At 43.2% G+C, this 17,903-nt stretch overlaps 1 protein-coding gene across 2 annotated transcripts in view; it reads left to right on the top strand.

The window, feature by feature from the left end:
- Positions 1-816: 816 nt before the first annotated feature.
- The window catches only part of LOC307270058 (sodium-driven chloride bicarbonate exchanger-like), a gene marked incomplete at both ends in the record, with an annotated part of 32,225 nt that continues 15,138 nt past the window's right edge, over positions 817-17,903 (top strand). For both annotated transcript variants that reach the window (XM_080053193.1, XM_080053192.1), the window contains 7 exons: positions 817-864; positions 2,428-2,457; positions 12,987-13,068; positions 15,899-16,042; positions 16,193-16,334; positions 16,793-16,953; positions 17,292-17,480. In XM_080053193.1, the coding sequence (XP_079909319.1) occupies positions 817-864; positions 2,428-2,457; positions 12,987-13,068; positions 15,899-16,042; positions 16,193-16,334; positions 16,793-16,953; positions 17,292-17,480 (796 nt within the window). The remainder of the gene's footprint in view (positions 865-2,427; positions 2,458-12,986; positions 13,069-15,898; positions 16,043-16,192; positions 16,335-16,792; positions 16,954-17,291; positions 17,481-17,903) is intronic.

Here is a 17,903-nt window from a genome sequence, read left to right as displayed (position 1 = left end):
CGGTGTTAATACTACAGGTATAGCCTAGTCGCCATGCACATTTGATACAACATGCAGGACCATGCAATCTATTTTTATAATAGGGCCTACAGATGTCTAGTAGGCTAGCCCAGGCTACAGACCGTGATCATAATGATGCTGTGTTTCCAACATGCGTTGCTACAAGTCACGCTGCATACATTTAAACAGGTATTGCAGCACCAACGTGTTGTTGCTGCTGCCATTAAACTGGATTTCCCTGTCAAGAGGTATCTGACCGAAATAATGTAAAATAGGAGATTCTATAGCCTATGAGTGGTGTTTAAATTGATGGATCAGTTGCCAAGTCGCTGTAAATTCACAGACGAGTAATAGCCTATTGCCTAAATAATTAGCATTCATTTGCATATGAGCCACACTCATTCGACTATATAGGCTTTATTCATATGTATGTGTGGCTGTAGATGTAGCCTATGCTTATGGAGGATTAGCCCACACAAATTAAATTAAAACGTGTGCGTCTCCGTGTCTCCCTTGTGTCCTCATCACCGTCGCCGCGTTCAAAGCAGCCGAACGCGTGTGTAACTAGAAGCGCTACCTCCCTCCTCCATGCGTAAATTATGTAGGGCAGGACGGGAATACTGTGTCTGTGCCACCTCCATTCGAGAGAGAAAACCCCAGCCAGCCGGTATAACAAGGGGGAGAAAAAGTGAGGCAAACAAATAGGGTAGAAACGGAGTCACCCAAATCCATAAGCTCGTCTTCAAAACCAGCGTTTGACAGAAGCGGAGAGGCGCATCACAACTTGCCTATTGTGAAGCCCAAGCAGAAGAAAAGATGGACATCACGGATCAAGGAGCTCAAATGGAGCCGCTCTTACCGACGGTAAAACCCAAATACACACGCTAGTGTTGTCTTTATGTTGATGTTTTTCATACTGTATAGCTGGATCTTAGACAAAGCTGAATGGACTGCCGCCTACAGAATGCAATTTCTCTTTAGAATGAGGCAGGCACAATTGTTGGGATGAAAGTAGTCTCATCAGTGGATGATTCATATTCAAAGCCTGAGTAATTGTTTAGAAAATGAACAATATTTTGACTACTGTTCTGGTTGTGTTTGGCCTGGATAGCGTGACAAAAAAAAAATTGGCTGCTGCGCACCATCAATTGGCGTTTCATAGTTGAGGACATTTTTATAGAAGGCGTTTGTGATGCACTGTACAATATCACACAGCAACCACAGATATTCATTAAGCTTACCACACTGCTTCCATGGGAAGGCTCCTTAATATGTCAGCCAAAAACATCGAAACAGGTTGTTTTGTATATAGGCTTCTTCTCTATATGACACCTGCTTTTCAGCTGTTGCTTTAGGTGTACATTAGGGCTACTGCATACAGACATAGGGGCACAGGGAAAACTCTGTGTCTTTCCATCTTTGTTTTGAGAGTCTTCACTGGATTCTAATTCATAACCCATTTGACCTATTTGTATTTGGTATTATCCTATTTGTCCGCTATATGGAACACCCATCCAACAACCACTTGAGAGAAGCAATAATAAGTGTGGGATCACGTTGTTGGTGGAGCCCAAACAAGTCAAAATATACCTGCCCCATCCAGGACAGTACAGAAGCCCTTTGAACCTATAATGTCAGGATTTTAAAGAAGCATGTCTCACAAATTCAGACACCTGAAAGGCAGAGCTCCTTACTCCTGCGGTGGACCTCATTAGCATTCAGGTGAGACTGTGTGTGCCGAGGAGGAAAGGGGAAAGAAGAAGAAGAAAGAAAAAAAATGTCAGCTGCCTTGTTAATGCCAGAGGAGAGAGATGATGTACATCGCTTTTGTAAGCTCATAGTTTCAAATTCAACGATTTCATCCGGAGGCAAATCAATACCTTCCTGTTTGTGTTGTTCTCTATTTGGGGACGTGATGTACACCAGGAATGAGTCTTTCCTGAGTTCACAGTGATGGGGGCTGATGTGGATGTTGGATGGCTGTTGCCCCCCCCCCCCCCCCCTGCAGTATCAATGCAGTGTGGAAGCTTTTTTGCGGTTGTTGTAAGTCAACGCAGCTTCCCTTGTCCCTTCTCCACCTACACAGCAAACAAGTGCGTTGTCATGGTTGCACTGGGATGTGTATATGGGTATGTGAGGTGTTGGTGTGGTGAAAATCTCGGGGTACCCTTCACATATGTGACAACAGGACCAGAAAAAAACTGTCCTATATTGTACCCCCTTTTTACCATGTTACCAGGTTCCCAAGGTCAAACATGAGGGTAGGAGGATTTGATTTACAGCAGGAAGCAGTTTACATGAAGGCATCATTGATAAAGCCATAGCTCCCATGTTGAGTTTACTACCTGTGAAGGAATGTCCCTAACAGTGCATCTGGAGTGTTACAGTAATGTCCACATGTCTCACTGTTGTCCTTTTGACTTGCAGGAACAGAGCTCCCAAGAGAGTAAAGATGTGGTGAGTACATACTACATTACATTCCTCTTTCTCTTTATCTGGCCTGCTAACAAAAAAAAAGAAAATAAAAAGGCCATATTGATTTGCTTGGAAGCAACAACATCAATTCAATTTAGTGCACTTGTTAAAGGCACTTTCAAAACACAGGGATACAGTCTGAAAATCAATAGGAAAAGCAATAAAAAAAAGTTGCATAAAAGGGCAAGGGGAGAATGATAAAAGGTAGGTCAAAAGAAATGACTGAGTGTGATTGCATTAAAGCAGTCTGTAAAGAGTTCTTACAAGTGCTAGAACAAGTATTGTACCTAAGCATAATTTGGAAATACTTGTGTCCACTTTAGTACTTTATTCACTCCACTGCACAGTATGAATTCGATTAGCCTAAAGATTAGGCGGAGTTCAGGTGGCTGTACTATTTTCCCGATGGCAAAAGTGGGATCCCATTTAGCTGTTAATCCTTGTTTTTCTGTCATCTATAATCTACAGTAATATCGCACATCTGTAGTCTGCTTAGATCTTCAATTAGCCAGCTTGTTTAGCAGATGTCCTGTGTGTTTAGATCACAATTGTCACACGCGTCACTGGCAGCCCCCGCCTTCTGAGGACACGCTGGGTAAACAAATAATCATAGATGATAATGGGAATGAAGTGAAAGACCTCACAGGATATGAGAATAAGCGAGCCAAGGAGAGAGAGGGGTTTTGACGCATGCATTTCAGTTGTCAGGACAAAATATTGCTTATGCAACTGGGGGCTGTGAGCCAGACTGAGGCCAAGGCTGGGCACAAATTGTGTGCCAGTGGCCAAATGTTGTTGACTTTTACATTCGTTCATATTGTGAGGACGAAGGGATATTAGCCATCCTTATTGCTTTAGTTGAAGATAAATCAAATTTATGATATGTGCTCAAAGATACATAAAAAGGTATTGCAGTAGTTATTTGAAGACATTATTTTAAAAACAAACCGTTTTCAATTATCTTAAAGGAACAGTTCACTTTTTTGGGGACAATTCACTTCCTTGCTTGAGTTAGTTGATCAGATCAATACCACTCTCATGTCTGTGCACCAAATGTAAGCTTTTTAATACTACATCTTGCTGTTTATGCAACTTGGATTTTTATTACCTTTGGATAAAGCTTGACTAGCTGTTCGCTCCTGTTTCCAGTCTATGCTCAAAGCTTTAACAACAATAAAGAGCCGCTTACTCCGGCTTAAGACATTATCAACCTTTTCATTTAACTCTCAACTACTTGAAAAATACATTCCCCAACCGTTTGAACTTCTCCTTTAATCTTGCAACCTGAGATCTCTGTTTTGTCAGAGTGGCCTTCACCGCCAGTTTTGACTGTTTTTGATTGAAGTCAAGTCAACTTTTATTTATATAGCCCAATTTAACCCCAAAAACTAATTGTTCACCTCTTGTCCCTGGTTTCACTTGGACTTGTTTGAGTTGGCACCATGCATATTTGGATTCGTCCAAACATTTCTGCCGCTCCAATACTTTGAGCGCTGAAGCCTTATGATTTAACAGTTGACTGAAACCTTGATTGCACCTGTGCATGATTACAATGAACTCCTGGCTGTGTATTTCCATTGCTGGTATAGGATTTGTTGTATAGTGAAATAGTGAAATGTTACAGGGATCAACCTTCTCTTTGCTGGTCTTGAACCCCGGTGTCAACTACTTCTTGATCTGACCTTGACCTCACTTTGGCTTTGACTGGCATGGTCCTAATTAGCAGCCCTGACATAACAGCAGGCGGTGTGCCAGGGCCGACCAGTTAGGAGGGCTGTGTGTGATTGGCCTAGCTGGAGGAGGAGAGATCAACCAGAACAGACGGAGGAAGTCTGCTGGAGTGGCCTTGTGGCTTGTTCTTTTGAGCGTGCTGTTCCTGGATCAGCGCGAAATCTCTGTTTGATTTGGTGATCCAACTGTGCAAAACTGGCAAGGGGGCAGGCAGGAAGCTTCCCCCTACCACCCACCCACCTGCAGCCAGGAGCTTGGACCGGCTGTGTTCCCTTTTCCATGGTTAATTATAGCGCTGTCATGGAGAAAGGTAGAGGGAGATGGAGATGGAGGATGTGAGAGACAGATGGTAAGATGAGGAGAGAGGCATATAGAATATGACTTGGCTGTCTCGCCTTACCTGTGAATATTACAAGTGACTTTAAAGCGATAGTGCGTAACTTATTTTCCCATGAGGTAAGCCTGCGGTGATCGAGTATGGATTGTTCACCTTCTGCTGTATGTCCAGGTTCTTTCTCAGCAGTAGAATCAACAACTGAAACATTTCTTGGGCACGTCACACACACACACACACACACACACACACACACACACACACACACACACACACACACACACACACACACACACACACACACACACACACACACACACACACACACACACATGCACACACACACACACACACACACACACACACACACACACACACATGCACCCAAAGATGCCGTATACAGTAGGACTGCAATGCCAACCCTGCTCACTTCTTCTTCTTCTTCCTGAGGCGTGTAGTGCAGAGTGCATGTGAAGCAGTAAGGTGCGCGGGGCTCCGTGTGAAGCCCCTCATTAAAGGATGGTGTTGTTGTTTGACACCCCGCGACCTAAGGCTCCTCTTAGGTAACAGAGTCACAGCAGGGCTCGGTCAGAGGCTCAGCAAAGCAGAACTGTGCAACAAACGGCACAGCCCCGCTGATGTCAGAGCGCTAATCTCTCCGGGGGGATTGGTGGATGGACGCTTGTCAGAAAACATTGAAGCTACCCCTGGATGAAAGCCTTTGGAGGGCAGAGGGAGAGGCAGAGTCGGAGCTGTGCTGAGCTGAGTTCCCCCCTGCTCTTGTGTTTACGTTTTGTTCGTGGGGGCTTTTCAGAGGGAGCTTGCTGCCGTATTCCAGCATGGGAAGAGCGACCTAGGAGAGGAGAGGGTTCTACTGACCCTACAAAAGGAGCCTACTGTATCTTTGTATTCTTCTGTTGACTCCCACACACAGTGACCGACACTCACGCTGAGTCCAGAGTGGGGCTCAGGGCCCTGAGCCTTATAGCCTCTCATCTTACCATTGCCGTAAGCACAAGGGGAGTTAGCAGGCACCATGCTCTCAGTGGACTACAGTAAAGGATTTAATTATCAGGTAGGTTACTCTGATCTTGCACTTAAAAAGTATTCAAGCTGTAAGAGGGTGAGCACTTCTTTGACTTTGAACATAGTTAGCCACCACTAAGTTGTTTTAATTTTTAGGAAGGTGTATTTATGTACATTTGGTAAGCACTCAAGTTTTAGACTCATTTGGATGCCACAGTGTGACATTGTGGTTTAACAGTATAGTTTCAGGTATATGAGCATTCGTTGCTTGCAAAAAAAGCTTTCACATGATTTTACTGTTTTACTTACTGCGTAATTTGAATGCGTACGTATATATTGGTGTCCCTCCTGCGCTGCAGAGAGTGCCAGTTGTATGTGCATGTGAAAGTCCCGGGGAGGTTGGCCGACAGATGGGATCGTCCTTCTGGGGCGAGAGAGGCAGCTTATACCTGCTGTCCTGATCTCCTCCGCCGAAGAAAACATGCAAACAAAAGCCAGGAACATTGGTTTTGTTTGTATTTTGTGCACATTCCTGTGTATATAGATTTTTCTTGTCTTTTTGTGCTTATTGGACCTTAAAAAAAATCACAACCACCCTTGCTTTATTTCTCTGAGGGCAGCATTCACACTCCATACATCCCCGTGTCTGACCAGGTTATAGAGGAGTGACGATGTAGCGATGCTCCCGGTACTGTTAGCATATTCCCCACTGTGATGCTGAGCCCGCTGCCATTGCTACGGTAACCATGGCCATCTGCAGGGATGAGAGCCATGACAACAGAAGCTGTCAGCCAATCCTGGGGCTTGTACAGCTGCTGATAATCCTTACCCTCCCTCTTAGCAATAGCTACAAGCTATGGAATCACTCTGGCTCTTAGCACATATACACAAAGTCTACTAACGCAGATTGAAAGTAAATAGACGGTTTGACATTAAAACCCAGTCTGAGGGGATTTTGCATGAAGCGCCACCTGCTTGGCTATTTCTCTGTGCTCACTGTGGGAGATTTACTAGATATTAATATGATTCTTTTGAGAGCACACCTCCTGGCCTAGATCTCAAGGTATGGCGATGTAAACATTGGTCATCCCTGCTGTCGGGAGAGATCCCTGAGCAACATAGAATTCAGGTCACATAACAGCGGCGCGTTATAATGTACACAGATTCCTGGAAGGGAAAACGGGTGAGAATGAGTAGGAGTGTGATGTATACTGGCAGAGAATATGCAATATGAGCCCCCCTGACACATCTAGGGTCGACACCTCTGTTGTTTTATTACTAGTTACGCAGGAAGGATAACATTAGTGGATAGTTAATATGCCCAGCTGGCAGTTGGATTCACTGACCTTATTTATTTTTTATTCCATTACGTCTTATGTTTACATTCCCATGCGCTGGTAGAAATCAATTCTGTATGAAAATAAAAAGATGTGACGTGTAAAGTTATACTTTAGTTTTTTTGTTTGGCAGACTTGTCTTTAATTCCAAATCCAACGACTGCTGTGTTTCCAACACTGAGAGTCAAAGCATCAAAATCAGTTTTCTTGCTGACGTCAATTGGCTCTAGTAAAATAAAATGGAGGAGTGACCTGAACTGCAAGTGTTTTTGCTCCTTATGACTGGCACAACTATTGCTGATGGTCGTCCAAAGCTCCCTGCATACAACATTAGTCAACACAGATACTGCACAGTCATTGCAGTATCTCCAGGCTAGTTGACAAGTTGAATTAGTCTTACATTCCAAATCTGTGCGTGCCTAGATGTGAACAGAAGATGACACTGTCGCTTTGGGAGAGTTTCATTTGAGCGGCACTCACCTTTTTACCAGCAAAAGGAGGAAACTGGGGCACATTGTTGAGGACATTTAGGGACGCAACTATGATCATTTTAAGATTACTTTAATTGAAGGCTGGGTTTATTTCTGGCCTGTAACCGTTGAAAATGCATCCTTAAGATGATGTGTTCTTTGTCCATGCAGGTCAGGTTCAAAGACAACACAATGAATGTTAAGTCGCTCTTACTGCAGTTGTAAGGATTATCATTGAGTAAGTGTATGTGCAGGTAAAAGGAGGGATTTTTCTGATGGGATTTCTTTTTGCTTTCCTTCGATTTTCTTACCAGCCATTGGTCACCAGATGTGTATTTACAAAAGCAACGGGGCAGTGGCAGCCTGATGGTCCCTTTTCGGTTCAATATCTGGATCCCCTTGCAGGCACAGTTTAATAATGTCCCAACATGAAACTCATTAGGAAGAGTGGTGTGGACAGGGAGGGCACATGGAGCCGCTGCAGGTGTGTGGAGTCGGGTGTTGAGAGGCGGAGGATGAATTGGGTTTTAGGAGAGCCCTCCAGTGTTTCTCACATTCATCTGTGTGAAAAACAAATTTCAAAGGGCTGATTGATTAAAACGTCTGCCCGAATGGTGCTTTTAAGTGCCATTGGTAGTTAGTGAGTGAATACAGTGCTTTTTGCAGCTTTGTTTTTGGGCAGTTGTAGACATGTTTTTTTGGCTGGTTATTCATGTTTTAAAGCCACCTCTGTTGCCGCAAATGGGAGTGCTTTATAAGCAATCTCATGTTTACCCGTGACATTGTAAAATGTAGTGTAATAGGAGCAAGTAAAATAATAATAATATAGTAACTATGTTTACCCATTATTTCAGTAACATAGCATCAGTTTGAAGTTGCTAACATTAGCTTACATTAATAGCCACCATAAGCTACAGTGTTCATAGTCAGGCTGTAGGAACTAAACCCTTGAGTGTAATGGCTTGAGCAAGGGTGTCCTTTATTGTTTATGAAAATTGCATTTTTCATTTATAAGAAAAGTATTGTGTTCTGTCAGAAGTTTTTGCTTTAATATGTGTTTTCATAATACAAAACCCACAAATGAGTTTGTCCCCTGTGTCTCTTACTAAGGAGTGTATGAATACAAATAAAATCAAAAACGAATTACCCACAGTAAGTTTTTCTGCAAGAGTGAACAGCAGAATATGCTAGAGCTAGAGCAGAATGCTAGAGCAGAATATTGACTCTGAAACTCTGCTGCGTACATACACAATTGAATTCTATTCAGACCATGTTCAATGTCAAGCTTTCCACATGAAGGTTATCATGATGCTCTATTTACCAATTGCTGCACACACATACACACACACACACACACACACACACGCACGCACGCGCACACACACACACACACACACACACACACACACACACACACACACACACACCGTACACACACACGCACACACACACACACACACACTGCCAACACTGTGTGACATATACAGCATCCTCTGGTCCTCGGTTTGTGTCCGGGCCTGCAGCCTTTTGGCTCCTGTCCACCCTGATGCTCATTCATCCACACAGACTGCTCCTCCCCATCACACCATTGCTGCCTGCACAGGACAGAAAGTGTGTGTGCATTAGTGGGACCATGGATGCACAATATGTATCGCTGCGTTTTTAGCACAGCTTTGTACACGCTCATAACTTGTAACATGAAAGAGGCTTATGATAAAAAAATAAATAAAAAAAGCTTAACAACTGTATGCGTTTGCCGTCATGTTAGCGCATGCCTCTTTATCATGGCTGGTCTGGTCACATGTCCTACCCCTCCCCCTACCTCAACCCACTGGGGTCTTGCTCACGTGGTTCTCCTCGCCATCACAACGCAGGCAGGGCCCTCCATGGCTCATCCCGTGGTTAGAGAGAGAGAGACACGGTTTTTATCCATGCCGTAAAGTGAAGGCTGGCAGATTAATCTCAAGCCAGATTGGTGAGCTGGCAGGGCAGGGTTGGGGTTGGGTAGGGGAAAATGCGACGGCTCTCTGGGCTGATCTGAGGTCAGCATTATGGAGGTAGAGAAACCCAGCGTCTATAAATAGAAAGCTAGAGACCTGGAGGTGGGAGATTCTGGCTAGAGAGGGGGTAACTGCATCGTGCTAATACTATATATAAAAATCAGATCACTTCAGATAAACTAGTTTAAACTACAGAGAGACGAAAAGATACAGAATAAATCCTTTAAGAAAAGATAGGGTCTTCTTTTCTATTAAATCACTGTATTATATTGCTGTAGTTAACCACAACTTTACGTTTTTCACATTGTAGTATGTCTGTCCTGTTTATTTTGCCTAGAAGCTCTGATGCATGTGTTTCAGTCTACCTCTCATACACGGTGGTGCAATGATCACTGCAGTGCTAATGCAGGGGAGATATTGGAGACTTTAATTATCACAGTTATTTGTGAGAAAAAGAGGTTATACATGGTTTTAGTCTGATTCAATATAATAATGCAACAATGGTTTTTAAAACTAAAATGTTATCTTTTTGCCATCAGGTTGTATACTAAATGCCGGCTAGGGGCTTTGAACATCAAACCAGCTGTATTTAGATGCGTGTTGTTGTTCTCATGGGTCGACATAGAGTTTCCCCAGGGACAACAGGCAGTACCAACCCGCTGCTTCAGTCCCAGGCTGGTCACAAACACTCACTTGCTTGCTGCCGTAAATACAAATAAAAAGGGGAAAATGTATTGGTCTATATTTGGTTATTTTATTGGCTTTGAGATATCATCACTTGTGTGCTCAATATATCTAAGACACCTCTCCAAGTGGACAGTGTGCTGTCTTACTGGAAGTCCGTGGAGGTTATGGTTTTAGGAGAACTAGCTGGACTGCAGAGGCACAGTTGGACAATGACAGAAAAGTTAACACATGAATAAAAAAGTCTAACCACCAGACTTAACCATCTGCCAGAGGGGACTCAAGGGAAGTCGGACAGCTCGGGACTTCATAATGAATCCTCCTCTGGGTGTGTGTGTGTGTGTGTGTGTGTGTGTGTGTGTGTGTGTGTGTGTGTGTGTGTGTGTGTGTGTGTGTGTGTGTGTGTGTGTGTGTGTGTGTGTGTGTGTGAATTACATGTCCACGACAGAGAGCCCGATCTGTTAATGTCCCCCCTATACAGTAATACAGTAATACAGTAAGCCCACCATGTCAGCTCCCAGCATCTGTCATCCACATACTCCTCCGCTGCTGTTCTGGCTGGTTTCCTCACATGGTTGTCCATGTGTGTGGGTGTATGTGTGTGTGTGTGTGTGCAAGAGAAAGAGAGAGTGTCGTACCAGCAGCGCTCTTGCTTAATCTATTTGGATCACAGATTGATGGCCAGGATCAGCCACCTTTAGCTTGTCACAATGCAGCGTACCACAAGCCTTTTTTCACTATAGTCTTGCTTACTCTGTTTTTGAGGAGCAGGGTCTTGATATTTCAGATAAGTATTTTTTTAAGAGGTGTTTGTTGTTGAAAAGAGGGCAAAGAGAGACTGCTGAAAGAACCCCAGTCAAGGCAGACATCCCTCCAACTTCTACGCCTATATTGCACATGTTACATTAAGGCCCATTACAGATGCAGTCAGGGCAACTAATTCGTCATTCAAAACATTCCCATACTGGTCGAATTTATTCCTATTAAGGGTGTTAGCCTTTGGAAAGAAAAGCAGCAATCAATCTTCTTATGTCTAAGCACGGTGTTATTCAATTGTTCAACTTGGGGCTTTAGTGATAAAATGAATAGATGGTTGATTTTCTTTATAGCACTAACTTTTAGATTGCTTTCTTTAAATTAGATTTTTAAGCCATTTGAATCATTTTTGATTTTTTTTAGGAGGTAACGTTTTCATGTTATGTTTCTTGACGACAGAATAGATGTCTGGATTCAGCCCTTTTTCTATAGCACTCAACAATTATTTTTGATGGGCTCAGGTGACATTGTTCTTAACAATGTACAATAACTTGAGCTTAGCGTGCAGTCATCATCAAAGTAAGTCACTGCTGCGTAGTTTTTGGTTTTTCAATCACTTGAAGTGCATCCTATTCAGATTATACGGGAACAACGGCACGCAATATGGAAACAATGTGCTCCTCTAACTCGAATGTATGTGACATGGTCATTAGAGGTAAAGGATGTGGTGCCCACTGCCATTTCTCACCAGTGTTATATACTGCAGCTTGGGTAGGATAGAATGGTCTCTTATAAGCTTGTGTGGGGAACATGCATTGGAAGAAAGACAAATCTAGAAAGATTTTTATCTCTATATAATTTACCTCTATTCAGCATTATTCTGTCCTGATAACACAAATTGATAGTGTTGTCGTTAACCACAGCTAATTGTAGTAAATTGGCCATGAGGGTTCCATTACAATTGTGTTTTATTAGTTATCTGAATCTGTAGCTGTTGAATAAGTGTAGTAGAGTAGAATTTTATACATAGTACCATTGAATGGAAACACTTGAAATTTGACTTTAGCACCATACTTAAGTACATCTACAGTTACGTTCCACCACTGCTAAATATAAGCAAGGTAACATCGAGATAAGTGTGATGAGACTTACTCAGACAATGTGACAACTTTTTGTCTTGGCGTTCGTGGCATGGCAGTTATTGGCCCACGTCTCTCGAGCAGCAAGGATTTGAATTTGATATAGCTCGAGGGCATCGATTAAAAGCACTGACATACAGTAAGTCAAACACTGGTGATTGTTATACAATATCAGAGCTGACCACTTTACTGCGTAGCGGCAGTATTTCTGTGTGAGCATTTTCAATTTTTTCCAAGGTCAGTCCCCAGGATCGGATGATGTGTCAGTTTCCAGGAAAGCACCTCAAATAGCAAGGCAGTGTTTTCATTAAATGTTGAGTAAAAGCAGAGTGTATATGCATTGAAGGACCAGACCACCTCTTTCATTTTGTCAAGGTCAGAGCTATTTATAGCGAGGGAGTTATCAGAAAAAAGCACCACGTCGCATCCATTAGCACCAGTCCTCTCTCGTTCTTTCTCTCTCTCCACTCCACTACTGTATATGTCTGCAGTTGCTCCACTTAAAGAGAAACGGGTCTTGCCGGGGATGTGGGTGGGTGACGGAGCGTTTGACGTGATTTATGGCTCACGCACAATGATGCATTATTGTATAAAAAAAATAAAAATTAAATCATGACTCAGAAAGCAGCGTAATCTGGCACTCAGCCGATGAGTGCTGCTTCTTTTCAAAATATTTGTGATTGGCTGCCTTTTGTTGCCATGGTGACAGTCATTGGAAGATAGCCTCATAGAGCTGAGTTACCGTGTGTTTGTGTGTGTGTGTGTGTGTGTGTTCTCAGTGCCCTCTTATGTAACAACCTGTAGCATTAAGATTGGAATAAGGAGCTTATATGAAATATTACCACTGATTAAAGGGACAGTGTGTAGTAGAGTTTAGACTTAATAGAAATGGAATACAGTACTTTCTATAGCCTACTCACTTTTGTCTGCTTCATGTATGTGTGTAAGTGTGTTAATCTTCATGACAACAATATTAAAATCATTAGTGTTACATGAAAAAAGTTCACACCTTCTTGTCTGTGTGTCTCCTCCAGAGAACTGATGAGGAGGCGGTGTTGGATCGTGGGGGCACGCGCTCCATGCTCAACACCAACTTTGAGAAGGAAGAGCTAGAAGGTAACACCCATAACGGATGATTGACATTTACAAGACAACATAATAAGAATGACATTTCATCATTTTAGTAGAGGGGATTTAAGGAAACTGTTTTAGTGTGGCACTTCCATAATGTCAAAAAGAAATATGAAGTAACCCTGATGTTAAGTCCCTAAATGGCATTCAAAAACACTGGATCCTACATTTCACATAATGCAGTCACCATGTTTTTCACCCTAGCTTGACTGATGGGATGTCACAATATATTTCTAGTCAAGCAATAGCAGAGCTTGATAGCAGAACACCTGTCTAACATTGCAAAAAACTGACAGCAGAGCTCACTGATAGCAGAAAAAACTTTGTTTGTCCTGGGGCATGGAAGAGCAAGGGCTTTAGCCTCAGCACATATGTTTGTGTCAGCGATGCATCTGTCATAAAAGAGATAGGGATGCTCATTTCTGCACCAACAGCGTTCTGAACTGACGCAGAGCCTGATTACACAACAAGGTTCACTGAGTAAAACGAGCACATGAACAGATTCAGGGTGTCAGAGTCAGGGTGTTCTTGAGAGGTACTAAGGGAAACTGGCAGAGGCAACATTTTTAGATTAACCGTAGAACTCCGGCCCATTGAATACTCAAATGATTTAAAAATTTGTCATGGAAAATGTGAATAATAACCGAAGCAGGATTGGTTCCTACGTCAGCATCTGGTGTATTTTCGTTGCTGGGCAACGCTCAGCCGGCAAAGATGTCATTCTTTGATTCTGACACTCCTGCCGGTGAGTCGATGCTTTCATCTCAAGGACACCTCACCTTCGCAATAACTAGCTCTTTAATGGTGCCGTGGTGACGCTGACACTACGTCAACACTACAGCATGACATGATCTGTCTGTTGAACAATAACTATCAAAACACATCTATGAGCCCCATTGTTGCACTACATGACATGTTTATTAATTATTAAAATATGATAATCATGGATACACACTGTATTTTTTTTACTCAATCCCACAAACAGCATCCTGCTGCCTTACATACTCCGCTGAAAATAGTCCCCAACCGATCAATCAATTCCTCATGTTTAAGTCATGTTTGCTAGAACAAACATTGAACAGCTGTTTTAAATATATAACTGAGCCATATTTAAAAAATAAGCTTCATATTTGCAGGTTGTTTTTAAAGATGTACGTCTTCAGTGGGAATCAATGGGCTTTTGGCTGAGTGCCACGGACATAGTAAAAGAAGAGAGAGATGGACCAACACATTGTTGGTTGTTGTCTCTGTGGGCTTTTTTTAAATTGTTAAACATATTAAATTCAGCCTTTAAAAAAGACAATGTGGAGCTCTTTTTGAATCCACTGATACTTTCTATGTATTGTATTCAAAATAAAAATGTTGTATGCTATTCAAGGAAACATTTTCTTTGGGCACCATGGTAATAAATGTAACTATCCCAAATGTGGTATAAGTCATAGCCCAGTTTCTGCAGCGATAAGATATAATTTAGAAGAGTGAAAGTGATGCTACGTCAGAGCTTCATATCCAAAGACATTCTGTGACGTCAGCAGTGGTTCAGGCCTGCGGGGAGGCGAGCTATTTTGGTTTGGTCCTCCACTCACAAATCTTTACTCGTGATCTTCAAAGCTCTAGTGCTCCATTTTGCTTCAGCTAGCTTATTGTTACTGTCCGCTGGAATGTGCGTTTCACAGTGAAATCGGCCCTCATGTGCAATGTCAGTATCTCTCCTTCTGACATGCATAATTAAAAAGATGTAACAGCAATTTGCTCTGGACGAATGCATCCGCAGCGGTGCACACTCTGACAGACTCAAATACACTCCCTGTCTGGCTGCAAATACATTTTGACACACGGTTCGTTGTCCTGTTACTTTCCCTGAGACCTCACTTAACCTCTACCCTTGATCCTTATTCGTGGAAGGTTTTATTGTGAGTGAGTGGCTCTTGTCAAACACTGTGATGTCAGCGCACCCTTAGGTGGTTCATGTTATGGCTGTGCTTTGCTTAAATCTGATTAGCGCCTCATGATGTGATTATGTCATGTCTCCAAGCAAGTGAAAATAATTGAAGGGATTCACGTGGGATATTGTCTCCCCTTAGACTACAATGTAGAGGTCGCATTATATTTTAATGAAGTCACTAAAATATAATGAGGTCTCTCACTATAACTCTGACAAACAAACCTCAATATATCCAATTGATATAATGTAACTTTCTGTGTTTGAATAAAATGTATCTTGATACAAAGAGTCTGTCTTTCACTACATTAACTTTGAGCTATGATCAGTTGTGGCATCTTTTTAGGTGAATTATCTTAGGTGAACAGCTTTTGCCCCCAAAATTACAGAAGCTCGATGGATTTTTTCTCAGCCTTGAGTAGTGTCGGCAGTCTTCCTAATGAGAATCAATTAATCAAACCGTAACTGCAACGTGATAGGGACAGAAATAGGGGTTTGAAATGGGAGGGGGGGGGGGGGTGAAGATGAAATAGGTAACCAATTCATTATCCTCTGATGGACCCTGCTATATCTCCAAGGCATCAAGTTTCCCTCTGTGTCAAATTATGCCTGGAAATTTTGCACCTCATATGGTCAAGAATAAGAGAAGAGGGTGTCATTGAGTCAAGGGCCGGCAGGAAGGAAGTGGCGGCCAGGTAGCTCTTCCCAATCATAAAAGTCAAGACTTCATTTCTCCAAGAAGAAGTTTTGGATCCCCAGTGCAGGGTTAATGGAGTAACAAGCATCTTCAATCAGTTCTAAAAACAGGTCAAGGATTACATGAGTTCGATGAGATTGTACAAAAGTGATAAAGATGGAATCTTTTTACTCCAGGTCACCGCACTCTCTACATCGGGGTTCACGTTCCCCTGGGCAGGAGGTCGCACAGACGTCACCGTCACCACGGACACAGACACAGGAAGAGGTCCAAGGAGAGGGACTCCTCAGCAGATGATGGAAGAGAATCCCCGTCACACAGTAGGTTTTTAAAATGGAGAGTTCAAGTGACACCAAAGCGCATCATGTTCTACTTCTTCCGTTTCAAATGCATTTTCTGTTGCTTTGTTCCATGCTTCCTCCTCCCTCCTTGTCTTTCCACTCATCCGATGTGCGTCTAATTCACTGCAGCGGATACCCCGGCTCAGAGGGTCCAGTTCCTATTGGGGACAGAAGATGGCGACGAGGAGCACATGCCCCACGCCCTGTTCACAGAACTGGATGAAATCTGCGTCAGGGAGGGCGAGGACGCCGAATGGAAAGAGACAGCCAGGTACACGGCTACGGTTGGCCGTATGGGTTAGGGCCTGAAAGCTTTTATCACATGGCAGCTATTATGGACACATACCTCTCAGGAGGTCCACACTTTAAACTCCATAATAACTTACAACACGTAAGAAAAAATATTTTCTGGCCTTATTGAGCAGAAGGTCAAAAGTAGTGACAGTTAAACACCCAACACTATGCTTTGTTTGGATGGAAAAAATGTCTGTCAAATCCAAACATAGCTTTTATATATCATTTAGTAGACAATTTGATCCCATGCGACTTACAACTGGAGGTAGGCTGTTAGCATTAAGGGTCTTGCCTAAGGACCCTCACTGGACTTGCCCCTTCCCTGACCTGGTATCGAACCCTGGTTTCCCATACCAGAGCCAGTGGTGTCACCTACTGAGCTACGCAGCTGTCTTGTCTTTGTGTTTAAGCGTGTTGTGTTTTCAATGTGTGCAGGTGGCTTAAGTTCGAGGAGGATGTCGAGGATGGCGGCGAGCGGTGGAGTAAACCCTACGTGGCCACACTGTCTCTACACAGTCTTTTCGAGCTTCGCAGCTGCATCATGAACGGCACCGTGATGCTGGACATGAGGGCAAACTCGCTGGAGGAGATTGCAGGTGAATGTTTTGGGGGCTGAAAAAGTGTCCCGTGGTCTGGTATAGCACATCTAAGCGAACAAAAAAAGCGGAGTTCCCCAAAGCTCCGTTATTGGACCTCTTATCTTTACCATCTGCAAACTCAGATAAGAGAAAATAACAAGCGGTTGAGGTTGAGATGCGGATCACAATACATGGGTCTGGTTGTGCCTCCATCTGGAGCTACAAAAGACTTAATAGGACGTTTTCCACATACGCAGGAGGACAGCCTATCAGGACTAGCCCTGGTGAATTTTCAAATTAACTGTTCAAAGTGTAACGTGTAAGCATACGTTTCTGTGTGTGTTTTTACTTCTCAGACATGGTTCTGGATCAGCACGAGGGGTCCGGCCCTCTAGGTCAGGACGCCAGGAAGAGGATCCGCGAGGCCCTGCTCAAACAGCACCACCACCAAAACCACAAGAAACTGGCCAACCGCATACCCATTGTGCGCTCATTCGCTGATATTGGCAAGAAGCAGTCGGAACCTCATTCCATGGACAAGAATGGTGAGGAAATGGTCTGAACAACTACCCACTCACGCATACATATAAACAGTATGTTTTTCTGTATACTCTTGTAATCCTTTGCATGTGTTTTCCAAAGTGTGTCCATCTCTGTGACTTGCTGTTTTACCGATGTTTGATATCTCATTCTCTCCTCTTGTTTGTGTCTCTCCGTCCTTGTGTCTGTGTTTGTTCTTGTCTCGCATGTGCGTGTGTGTGCATGTGTGTCATGTGTCACTTAACCAGTAAATGGCCTCCATTATCAAACCACAAAATCTCGTGAGCCTGAAAACGAACTCCCCGAGAGTGCTTCGCCCACAAAGGCCTTTTCTTGTGTGGCATGGTCGCGGTGTGTACGTTCATGTCTGTCCGCCCCTTCATCACCTCTGAGCTCCTCCAGGAGCTGTGACCACATGACCACAGACA

This window comes from Ammodytes marinus (assembly GCF_949987685.1).
Source record: "Ammodytes marinus genome assembly, chromosome: 24".
Taxonomy (NCBI): domain Eukaryota; kingdom Metazoa; phylum Chordata; class Actinopteri; order Uranoscopiformes; family Ammodytidae; genus Ammodytes; species Ammodytes marinus.
The sequence above is the reverse complement of the archived record's forward strand: the minus strand, read 5'-3'. Positions and strand labels throughout refer to the sequence as shown.